Below are 12645 nucleotides of genomic sequence, written 5' to 3' on the forward strand. Positions count from 1 at the left end.
AAGGTATTTTAGAACCTAAAATGACAAAAACAATGATGTGTCAGGGATACAGGGCCACCTGACCCACCAATGATTTATTGGGGGGATGGTGGGTCCTGTTTGCTTCTTTGTTTCATAATAATGTTGAACGATCATTCTAATGATTAGGGCATCTTCCCCAAGTTATTTATTTAGAGGTTGCGTTCTCTAAACTTTTAACCATTTCTGGGTGGTGGTGTTGGTAATTTTTTTGGTGGGGGGCAACCTGGTAAGGGGTCCTGAAGTCTCTGTCACTATGAAGTTCAGAGCCAGACACAAATTATCAATCGAATCTGAGAACCCTGATGATGTTCTCTTATGTGACATCCAAATATCACTCTTGGATTCTCTTGTTTTGTTTTAGCCTAACAGCTAAGCTGGTCACACTTGGATAACAGAAATGGGTGTCCATTTGCAAACCAAAAATCTTACCTGGGGGCATTAGAGCTGCCTGCTGGTCTTTGAATAATTTAAAGATTTAATTTATTCCTGCTAATAGAAAGATGTAGATTACCAATATCAAGACTTTGCAGGATAATATAGTAAAGCCACATGTTCTAGTTATATGCACTGGAGCAGTTTTAAAATATAAAAAGCCAAAATATTTAGCCTAGTATTTCAAACCACTGTAGTGGTTAATAAGCTCATTTCAATTAAGAACAAAAATTAAAGAAAATAAATTCTGTCCTCAGTTCAGTCGCTCAGTCGAGTCCAACTCTTTGCGACCCCATGAACTGCAGCACGCCAGGCCTCCCTGTCCATCACCAACTCCCAGAGTTCACTCAAACTCACGTCCATCAAGTCGGTGATGCAATCCAGCCATCTCATCCTCTGTCATCCCCTTCTCCTCCTGCCCCCAAACCCTCCCAGCATCAGAGTCTTTTCCAATCAGTCAGCTCTTCGCATGAGGTGGCCAAAGTACTGGAGTTTCAGCTTTAGCATCATTCCTTCCAAAGAACACCCAGGGTTGATCTCCTTCAGAATGGACTGGTTGGATCTCCTTGCAGTCCAAGGGACCCTCAAGAGTCTTCTCCAACACCACAGTTCAAAAGCATCAATTCTTCGGTGCTCAGTTTTCTTCACAGCCCAACTCTCACATCCATACATGACCACTGGAAAAACCCCAAGGAAAAGAAATGCAAAAAAGCAAAATGGCTGTCTGGGGAGGCCTTACAAATAGCTGTGAAAACAAGAGAAGCGAAAAGCAAAGGAGAAAAGGAAAGATATAAGCATCTGAATGCAGAGTTCCAAAGAATAGCAAGAAGAGATAAGAAAGCCTTCCTCAGCAATCAATGCAAAGAAATAAAGGAAAACAACAGAATGGGAAAGACTAGAGATCTCTTCAAGAAAATTAGAGATATCAAGGGAACATTTCATGCAAAGATGGGTTCGATAAAGGACAGAAATAGTATGGACCTAACAGAAGCAGAAGATATTAAGAAGAGGTGGCAAGAATACACAGAAGAACTGTACAAATTCTGTCCTACTCAAACATATTTACAAATTTCTGAACTAACTGTTTGCTTATTAATACACTTCATCATTAAAATAAAGTGGAAATGTATGCATAAGCATCATATAACTATCTTACTCCAAACCCCACAGCAAGCCCTACACTGTTTTCCGCTACACTGTGGTGGCGTTTGTTGGCATTCTCTTCCTCTATACATCAATCAAGTTAACCTAAATCTTGCCAGGATTACACTTTCACCCTTGCTAGATCACCCACTAACCGAGTTCAAAGGGAAGAGAAACAAGTGTGGAGGAATCTTCTATAATCTACCAATATCATCTGAAAAACATAGACGAGTCAATAAAAATGATTATTAGAAATGGCTTCCATTTTTTTAATGCAGTGATTAATAGAAATGGAGTTTAAATGAACAGTACGGGTTTGTGGACAAGTTTGCTTCTAGTAGATGGTTTATACAGTGACAATGATGGTTTATACAGTGACATTCTCTGAGGCAAAGCCTGCACAAAATTAAACACTTCTTTCTGGCTGAATATTGGGCTTCATGTTGGCATGACCCAATCACATTTCTGACTTACCATATTAGGAAAATTCTGAAGTAAAGTTTACAGAGTTAACGTGGGCTTAATGAGTAGATTGGAAATGAGGTCAAGAGAAACATTCATCATCAGGCATCACAGCAAATAGCTCCCGCCCTCGCCCTTGAGCTGCTCTGGAGCTCAGGTTGGCTCCCCAAGGATGAGCAAAGCTGTGTTCAGAGCAACACTAAAGGCAGGTTAGCCTATTGCACACCAAGAGGTCAGCAGGGTGAGAAACAGTTCCTCAGCTCTGCTTGCTCAGCAAAAAGCTCCCCACGTTGCCTCGTCAGTAGGAACAAGATATACAGGAAACACTGATATATCAGTGTTTCTCAAAAAATATTTACAGTCCATCTGGTACAGACAGTACAGTACTACCTGGAGCCTTGTTTAAAATGCAGCTTCCCAGCCAGACCACCTGGGAAACTTCTCATGGTGACTCTTATGCACCTAGCTTGAAAACCAAGCTCTGTGGGAAGTCAGGTTACCAGCAGAAATGTGTGCTGGGTGATCACAGAGCAACTGAAAGGAGCAGGGAAATCTTAAGGCTGCTACCAAGAAGCTATACACCCACTGCTAGTGCTTCCCAGACCAGGGCATAGGCCTTCCAGGAAATAACTATAATAATCAAAATTGTCATTATTCTACTGAATTTGTTTAGTGCTTTCTATGTGGTTTAGTGGCTAAGTTGTGTCCAACTCTTTGTACCCCCATGGACTATAGCCCATCAGGCTTCTCCGTCCATGGGATTTTCCAGGCAAGAATACTGGAATGGGTTGCCATTTCCTTCTCCAGGGGATCTTCCCCATCCAGGGATGGAACCTGGGTCTCCTGCATTGCAGGCAGATTCTTTACCAACTAAGCCACTAGGGAAGTCTCTTATCTGGGTACTTTACATTATTAGCTCATTTACTGATCATAATAACTTGTTGAGATGGCAATTAGTGTTGTTGCCTGGAGAATTCCATGGGCAGAGGAGCCTGCCAGGTTATAGTCCATGGGGTCTCAAAGAGTCAGACATGACTAACACTTTCACACACATCTTTGTTTTACAAATGGGTACCTTGCCCAGGTCACACAGCTGGCAATAGCATGTCTCTGGTCAAGAGAGCCCCACTGCCCTGGACAGTCCTGGAGATACATCAGCAAACTAACAAATTTTTGCTTTTAGACTTCCCTTTTCGTGGTATCCTGAAGACTCAGCAGCCTTTCATTATGACTCCATGTAAAGAGACGTTTAGCAGGTTACGGCACAGTTGAGTAACTGATAGTGGCCTTTACATCATTTACGTTTTGGTTATATTTCCAAGTTTATATCCCAGTGATGTTAATTAGATTTCAGAGCTGCCAGAAGGCTAGCTCTGAAATTTATGAGACATCTTGGTCTCACCAAATAACTCTGGGAAACATTCCATCAGATACACATTCTAAATCACATCAGCACAATGCCTTCTGCAGATGGTTGCTTTTATTCATAAAATTAATCATTGCTAGCTTTAAGAATAGAAGAGGATTTGTCCAAAACTTCACCCGCAATGACTAAGGCTTACATTTAGGGGACGCTCCATACTTTAAAAAGGTTTTTTTTAAAAAAAAAAACAGACATAAATAAGCACACACTCCTCCATACCTTCCACAGACTACTAATATGTGATAAGTTAGATTTTCTCCAATAATGTTTGCTAATGAAAGAAAAGAGATGGAGAAGAAAAAGGAAAAAAAAAGATATGGGGCTGAGATGTGATCTGAATGGCATAAAGAACTGAGAATTGAGACAACGCAGTTCTTTGTATGGCTTCTCAGGAGGCTCAGTGGTAAAGAATCTGCCTGCCAAAGCAAGAGAGGCAGATTCAATCCCTGGGGTGGGAAGAGTCTCTGGAGGAGAAATGGAAACCCACTCCAGTATTCTTGCCTGGGAAATCCCATGGACAGAGGAGCCTGGCAGCCTGCAGTCCAAGGGGTCACAAAGAGTCAGACACAACTGAGCAACCAAGTGCACAAGCACACAGTTCTTCATACAACTGTGAACAAGGAGCTACCTGGAGTTATCAAGACCTGAGGATGGAACTCAGATGTGGCTGAGTTAAAGGCATCAGGAGCAAAGGCATTCAGAAGCAGGACATCTGAAGAACAGTTTTCCTGATGCTGCTCTGGGATTTGTTTTTTGAGGCCAGCACCAGAAATATTTCTCCAGGACCTCCTGCCCTTGTTCTCCTCTGCCCAGGCCACCCCACAAGATTGCACAGCTGCACAGAATACCTCATTTGGTAACCAGTGTCCTAGACTTAGGTCAGATCTCTTTGGAAATTATTCTTTCTCTTCAATGATTCCTTATTCCTCACAAATTATGCTTTCGAAAAAAGAAATACTATGATGGCAATGAATTGTATGAATAAATATTTATCCATTTTAGGAAAATAAGAGATAAATGTGTAAAATTAAGGTCTTCTATGTTATTTCTCAAAACAGTTGAGAGCATGTGGCTGCCTGAAGCACTGTGTAAGAAAAATCATGGGGTTTGTCCAAGTCTTTCTGAAATGAGTTCAGTGATCAATGAGCAATGTCTGTCACAGGTGCTGGATAAGAAGTCAGAGAATGTCTGTTTAGTATTTACTATCACTATGAAAACTGTCAAATGCTTTTAGAGGCTGAATTCATGAGACCATAAAGAAAGTTGCAAGATGACAAAGAATTTTTGCTACTTGGAAAAAGAGAAGGAACGGTTTTATTGCCTTGGATCTTATGGCAGAATTTAGACCAGGTGTGCCCAAGGACAGTGGTGGTGGTGGGGCGGGGGTTGGAGGGAGTTCCTGATGGAGATTTCCCTGGGGGCGGGGCAAGTGAAGTTCAAAAACAAATCAGTGCTTTTGCTTTTATTTTTTAGGCAAGTCATCTTACATTATTTAGAATTTCAAATGATGTCAAAGAATGAGATTTTTATGCTTTACAAATGGGAGCATGGATTAGAAAGAGTCAGAAATACTAACATAAACTCTTAAATATTGAAGATATTACTTTTTCCAGGGTCACTAAAAATGTTTTGTTAAAAAAATAACATCAAACAGAAGATACAATCTAAAGGAAAGAATCCCAAGAGTACTTGCTTCTGGCGTGTTCTCATGGCATATCATCTGATCTGATAAATATAAAGGTTGTTTTCACTTTGTAAATATAAGCAATGACTCAAAGAGCAGACCACAAGAAAATCTACAGCTGCCTCATGCTTATTTTAGGTTTTAAATTAACCATTATGTACCATAGGTAAATATAAATTATTATCCCAGGTTAGACTGCACAAGCAGTTTCATTTGCACAAGAATTTATTTTTAGTTTGTTATTTGAAAATTACTTCATAGGCAAAGGACCTGATAGAAAGTGTGTTAACTCAAGACTCCAAAGACCCAGGTTCAAGTCCTGGTTTTGACATAACTGTCATTTTGCCAATTAGCATAACTGTCACTTTGCAATAAACATAAACTTCTTGGACTTTGATCTTCACAAATGGAAGATGAACGAGTTGTTAGATTATCTCAAATATCCCTTTTGGCGTCAACATTCTGAGTCTAAATTGTAACAAAGCATACTAAAGAAAAGATTATCCGATACGTTTAATGAGTTAAAAGTTTTTTGAATAGAGTCAAGTAATCAAAATGGATGAGAAAGGATACAAATGATCAAATTTGCTCTAAAAAGCAAAAAGACAATGCTCATGAATTTGACCATTAGAATTTGGTTACTACTGTAAAGAAGGCAAAAATTTAGGAAGGAAGAAGAAGCATAGTTTGGCAAAATATGACCCGGAACAGAATAAGATGGAAAACCAACTTCTTATGGATAACAAAGGGCAGCTCATATCTCACATATGAAGAACAAGGTGATGGAGGGAGAGATTTGTAGCTCAGAAACAGACAAAATGTTTAACATGAGAGCATCACAGTGTTTCATAACAATGTTTAGAGTATAAGACGTTACTTCATAGCTAAATATCTTATTTCTTTGCCACTTGAAAAAAAAAACCCACTATTAGAAAAGACGCTTACCTGCAGCATTCACAATTCTATTTGCTCTCATAGATCCATGCGGTGTTTCAACATCCCATGTTCCATCTGACCTTGGTTTCAAAGAAGTCACTGGGGCAGGATATTTTAAAAGGGCACCATATTTCCTAGCCCCAGCCGCCAGGGCCATAGTTAGAGAGTAAGGATCAATGTGACCATCTCCAGGATTATACAGTCCAGCTAAAATCTAAATGGATCATACAAGAGTCAATAGTCAAATGAATTTATATATATACTCACTCAGTATCCTACCAGCAAATATTCAGTAAAGCTCAACTTTAAAAACACATCATGGCATCAGATTGCTCCATCTTCACTTTATTTTCCCTGTCTAAGTTCAGACCTAGGTAGGAGTCACATTTAGAGCCAAGTAAACACGCTATTTGAAAGAAGTTTGCAATTGTCTCCAGCATTCATTCTTCCCTCCCCCAGAAAGCAAGGGGAGACACGTAACCACTAAGAACAAAGAGTGTCCAATAGCTGGCAGCCATTAGTCCCAGCTGGTAACTAAAACTGGTACTAAATTCTGGTCAATGAAATGCAAATGAAAGTATCATGGTCACACGAATCATTTTAAAAAAACAACTGGCATGTGCCTCTCGTCCCTTCTTTGTCCCTTGCTCCACCCTGCTGTCTGTGATGCAGACACGATGGTTGGTGCTTTAGCTGCCATCTTGGAATAAGAACAAAAGAGCTACACGCTAGGAATGGCAGGGCAGTGATTTAGAAGGCAACCGGGTCCCTGAAGCCTTCATGGAGAACAGTCACCGTTCAAGCCCTGGACTACCTAAATAAGAGAGAAGTAAACACCTATCTTGTCTAAGCATTATTACTTTGGTTTCTGACATTTGTAGTCAAATCTAACACTAACTGATCAGTTATTTATATTTAATTATTTAATACTATTAGTAAATTCACGTGTTAAATATGTAACTGGTATCGGGGAAATGTGTACTTGATTCAGTCATTCAACAACTAGTTCTTAAGTACCTACTTTGTGCTAGGGCTTGAGATACTGAGGGAGAAACAAAGAAGAATCCAACTCAGATGGAACAAGGAGGGAGCAGTGAAATATATAGTTAGCTCTCATCTATTCAGCAAAAATCTATTAAGCACCAAGTATGGGCAAGAGGCTTTGGTCAACTTTTTTCTGCATCTGTTGAGATGATCATGTATTTTTTTATTCTTTATTCTATTTATGCAATGTTACATTGATTGATTTTTCAGATGTTAAAACTAACCCGGCATAAGGGATAAATTCCACTTGGTTATGCTAAAGAATCTTTTTTTTAAGTTGCTGAATTCAATTGGCTAGTATTTTGTTGAGGATTTTTACATCAGTATTCATAAGAGATACAGGTCTTTCTTTTCTCATGATGTCTTTGTCTAGTTTTGGTATATATTCTGGCCTCATAGAATAAGTTGGAAAGGGTTCACTTCTCTTCTATTTTTGGAAGACTTTGTGAAGAATTGTAGTAATTCTTCTTTAAATGTCTGGGCCCAGTGAAGCCATCTGGGGCCCAGCTTTCCTTTGTGGGAAGTTTTGGATTACTAATCCAATCTCTGATTACAGGTTTAGTTCAAGAGAATTTTGATTTCAATGGCATTTGTATTATTGTAAACTTCTAAATATCACTTCTCTTCCCTGGTGGCTCAGGTGGTAAAGAAACTGCCTACAATGCAGGAGACTGGGTCGGGAAGAACCTCTGGAGAAGGGAATGGCAATCCACTCCAATATTCTTGCCTGGAGAATTCCATGGACAGAGGAGCCTGGTGGGCTACCGTCCATGGAGTTGCAGAGTCAAACAGGACTGAGTGACTAACACACACACACACAAACATCACACTGGTCTTTTATAATGGACATGTCCTTATGCAGTGATCCTGTATCTATTTGATTGGGATCCCTGCCCAGACGCAGAGAATACTCTTCCTGCATATTTCCACTGCCTAATATTCTTGAGAAAAATCTGTGAAGGTGAGGACTTGCAGCAAAGCACCCCAAGATTGACATATAAACAGAATATGCTTCCCAGTAGTGGCGGCAGAATGTTAATGCAGACGATGCGATATAACACCAAGCTGCCGTCACACTGGAATCACACAAAACTGCAGACAAGGCAGTGCAGCAGCCCGCAAAGACTCCCAGAGGCAAACAACCCCAGCTCCCAGATCAAAGCTATGGACTCTCCTGGGCAGAGACACTGCCGGACTTATCAGGGAGAAACACAAGCCTGAACAGCCCTTCCTGATACCCTGAGGTAGTATGTATAAAGGAGTCAGTGACTCTGATCCAAGAGAGTTCATAGCTTTGATCTGGAAGTCAGAGAGCCTAGGTGCAAATCTCTGCTCCAGCTTTCTAACTGGATGGTCTTGGGCCCACTCTGTGAACCACGCTGCAATTTCCTGTTTCTTGATAATGTGTGTATGTGGGTGTGTGGGTGTGGGTAGGTTCAGTCGCTCAGTCCAGTATGACTCTTTGTGACCCCATGGACTGTAGCCTGCCAGGCTCCTCTGTCCATGGAATTTTCCAGGCAAGAATACTAGAGTGAGTTGCCATTTCCTACTCCAGGGGATCTTTCCGACACAGGGAATGAGCCCACCTCTCTTGTGTGTCTCCTGCTTTGGCAGGCAGATTCTTTACCACTGAGCCATCTGGGAAGCCCAAATGGTTCTTATTTTTATTGTGAAGATTAAATGAGATTATACATGTAAAAGGCTGAGCATAATACCTGGTACATAATGTGCTGTAGTGTTAGGTAATGCAGTATTAGTCATTTTTACTATTATTCAAAAGGGATTATCACTCAGCAAAAAGACACTAAATATCCAAATGGATTTTCTCAGCCAAATTTGGCTAGATCAATAACCTGATACAGAGATTGTCAAGCTAGTTATTTGAGTTGGGGGATATTTGTGTAGCAATATATATTAGGTATAGCATGTATTTCTATCTTTGATTTTATTAAAAAATTAATAATACATTCTTTCTACACACACATTATCACACCCAGTTATTTTCTTTGCATGTCTCAAGCAGAAGGTTTATTATAAAAACCTCTAGAGCTGAGGGACACAGTAATAGAGAGGTATTGAAAATGTTTCCTTGGTTGTCATAGGTAGAAAACTAATCAGCTCGTTCGTTACTTTTACTTTATTTAACATACGTAATATCCCACCTTCTCATTTACCCAAATTTCAGCATTAAATATCTAATTTTGTCATTCAACATGTATGCACAGAGTTTTTCTATTTTTAATTAACTTTCTAAAATAACATTTTCTAATCTTAATTAAAATTAGCAAATGGTGAAAATGCCCTTAAGATAAATACCTTATTCATGTTGAGTAAAGGAAACATTTCTTGAATTTTTTCAGGTTCAATAATATACTGCTCTGTTGCATGCCAGCCAGTCCGAGTCATTTGATATTTAAATTCATCTACCCTTACAGGAGTGGTAGCAATTCTGATACTACCTGGCTGATGGAATCCCACCACCTGCAACAATGATGCCAATAAAAACTCATAAGTAAATGATGATTTGGCACTCAACCATGGTTCTTCTCCAGCACAGTGAAAATGCAGGTGTGCCAGAAAAGAGATTCCGTATGCATGACAGCGATAACTATACATGTTTGTCTCATACAAAAAGATATTCATTCAAGGAGTGTGCGCTAAGTGCCTCCTCTGTGCCAGGCACCATACTAAGCCCTTAGAGATGCTGTTCTGAACAAGAGAGAGGAAGACCCTGCCTGGATGGAGCTTACAGTCTGCAGGTAAAGACAGACAGCTAAATGCATAATTACAACATGAGATAGTGTTCATCTACAGAGTGGAAGAAAATTATGTGAAAAAAGAAAAAGTTGAAGAGGGAACATGAAGAATTCGAATGTTGCAACAAGGAGAATAAGTATGAACTGAAAGAAACGTTCATTTGTTATTTATTGAAGTTCTTTACTTGGCCAAGCACTCAGCGAGGCCCTGAGTGACAGAGATAAAAAATGAAGTCCTTGGACTCCCTCTTGGCCCAGTGGTTAAGACTCCATCTGCCAGTGAAGGAGACATGAGTTTGCTTCCACACGCTGTGGAGCAGCGAAGCCCATGAGCTGTAACTGCTGAGCCTACGTGCCCTAGAGCCTGTGCTCGGCAGCTAGAGAAACCACTGCATTGAGAAGCCTGCACACTGCGCCTAGAGAGCAGCCCCCGCCCGGAGCAACGAGAGCCCACGCAGCAGTGAAGACGCAGAACGGCCACAGAGATGCGGTCCTTATCCTCGCCTTATCTTGCTCAGAGTCTGTAGGAAAGACCAATTAAATAAAGTAAACAAAGCAACAACCACAATTGAGAGAGATTCATGTTATAAGGGGGTTGTGCACTCATGGTCTTAGAGCCAAGAGATGCACGCTCAGTCACATCTGATTGCTGGGTGAAGAAAGTTAGGGATGGCTTTTCAAAGCAGACAACTCCCGGGAAGGTGGAGGGTGATGCTGAAACGGGGACCAGAGGGAATATCGTCTCAGGGACAGAGATCAGCTCGTTCTAGAACTGCATATAATTAAGAATAGCTGAAGCATATAAGCAGAGCAAAGAGTGGCAAGAGAAAATGTTGGGAAAGCAGGCAGGGCTTAGCTTATAAAGGTCCCTCTTTGGCTTTTGTCCTGTACGCTGTGGGGAGCCGTGTGATGGTTTTAGGAAAGGGAAATGGCATGAAAATTTTAAGTAGACTTCAGTCTTAGTCTATGGATACTTTTTGCCTGCCACTTTATTTTGAAAGTACTAAGACAAATGAGATGAGATGAAAATAAAAGTAAGGGGCTTTAAGGGAAGCACTTTTCAAAGTCATGTGACAATCTGGCATGAACAATCATCAGATCCTTTGCAAACCAGTGCTGAAAGGCTCTGATCTCTTAGTTTCCAGATATAGTAGCTGACCAAAGATATTTTTAAAGACTGCTTTTTATTCTCTTCTCATTTAAAAAATCAAGAAGAGCAGGTAGTTACATGGGTAATATACTTCAAGAAATTCAACTGATTGAAAAACAAGCTCTAGAGGTTCTCATCTTAAACTCTCATCAGAATCTTCTACCACATTAGACATTTCGCATGCCATAGATGTCACTACAGACAGTGAAACATGATGATATCAAAATCCTTCAGTAATCTTCTGTATCTCAGAAACTGACCTAAAAGATAAGTTCAAGTTAAATGCATTTACCTGTCCAGTCTCTTCTTCCAGTTTCTCATAAAGTTTGATGCTATAGTAATGTATTTTCTTTAAGTTTATTCCAGGATGAAAGTAAGTTGTTAAACCTGCCTTAAAAGTGGGAAGGAAAGGAAATACAAAAAAAAAAATTAACATTTTCAAAATGTTAATAGTTTATCTGTTAAGAATTAAATTACTGTTGGTGAGAAACTGAGACGTACCAGCCAGTCCTTTGGGGGTGAAAATACATCAGAATCAGTTTGAACACACATTGCTTAAGGCTCATGACAGTTATAAGAACCCATCTGAACCACATAAATAATGCAAGAACCAGCCAACAAACATATACATTAAGTCCATAAAAGTTATTAGAGAAAGAGTTGTTTGCAGATTCAGAAATGGGATGACTTAGATGGAATCACATAGGTTAGGGATATACACTATTAGGAAGAAGGGGGGTGACATAAAACGTGGACTCAAACTAACAAAGCATGTGCATTCCCTTAAGGAGAAGAACTATGAACCAGCAAGCAAAGAGTTTTCCTGGTCCCAGTCCCCACCATTCCCTTGAATCGAGCAGCCCTCCTGGTTCCGTTCTTAAAATTTCCCAAACTGAAGAACTAGACCATTCCCAAGAGCTAGAGCCTGTTGAGTGGTAAACCGACTTTGGTCATAGCTTAATCAGTTTCATGAATGAGCACGTAGACTCTACCCCACAAATATTTCCTGAGTCAATACTGAATAATCTGTCTCAAGAAAATATCTACATACTACATTCCAAAACCTCTTCTATCAATTCTAGCAGATATGATATAGCATCCAGACAAAGAATTTGAAGCAATGATATGAAGAAGACTCTCTCAATTAAATGTCTGGGGCCCCATTGTGTAGCTAATTTACCCTGGAAGGCTCATCCAAACACAATCTGTTTAAAATAAAATCTGTTTAGGAGTATTTATAAGGTTCTTCTAGGATTATATTGGGCATTTGGTTCTCTTGAACTCAAAGACACCCCCATTAATATCATATGATATTACTTAGATGCAAAATCTAAAAAAAGATACAAATGAACTTATGTACAAAACAGACACAGACTCACAGATATAGAAAACAAGTGGTTACCAAAGGAGAAAGGGCTGGGGGAGGGATAAATCGGGAGCTTGAGATGAGCAGATACACACTGCTGCTGCTGCTACTGCTGCTGCTAAGTCGCTTCAGTCGTGCCCGACTCTGTGCGACCCCATAGACGGCAGCCCACCAGGCTCCCCCATCCCTGGGATTCTCCAGGCAAGAACACTGGAGTGGGTTGCCATT

At 40.2% G+C, this 12645-nt stretch overlaps 1 protein-coding gene across 3 annotated transcripts in view; it reads right to left on the reverse strand.

The window, feature by feature from the left end:
* The window catches only part of DMGDH (dimethylglycine dehydrogenase), a 71673-nt gene that overhangs the window by 50070 nt on the left and 8958 nt on the right, over positions 1-12645 (reverse strand). For 2 of the 3 annotated variants that reach the window (XM_069595374.1, XM_069595375.1), the window contains exons 3-5: positions 11344-11442; positions 9462-9626; positions 6111-6315 (exon numbers count right to left, since the gene is read on the reverse strand). In XM_069595374.1, coding sequence (XP_069451475.1) covers positions 6111-6315; positions 9462-9626; positions 11344-11442 — 469 coding nt within the window. The remainder of the gene's footprint in view (positions 1-6110; positions 6316-9461; positions 9627-11343; positions 11443-12645) is intronic. The other variant, XM_069595376.1, reaches the window with a different exon arrangement.

This window comes from Ovis canadensis, chromosome 7 (genome assembly GCF_042477335.2).
Source record: "Ovis canadensis isolate MfBH-ARS-UI-01 breed Bighorn chromosome 7, ARS-UI_OviCan_v2, whole genome shotgun sequence".
Lineage (NCBI taxonomy): Eukaryota > Metazoa > Chordata > Mammalia > Artiodactyla > Bovidae > Ovis > Ovis canadensis.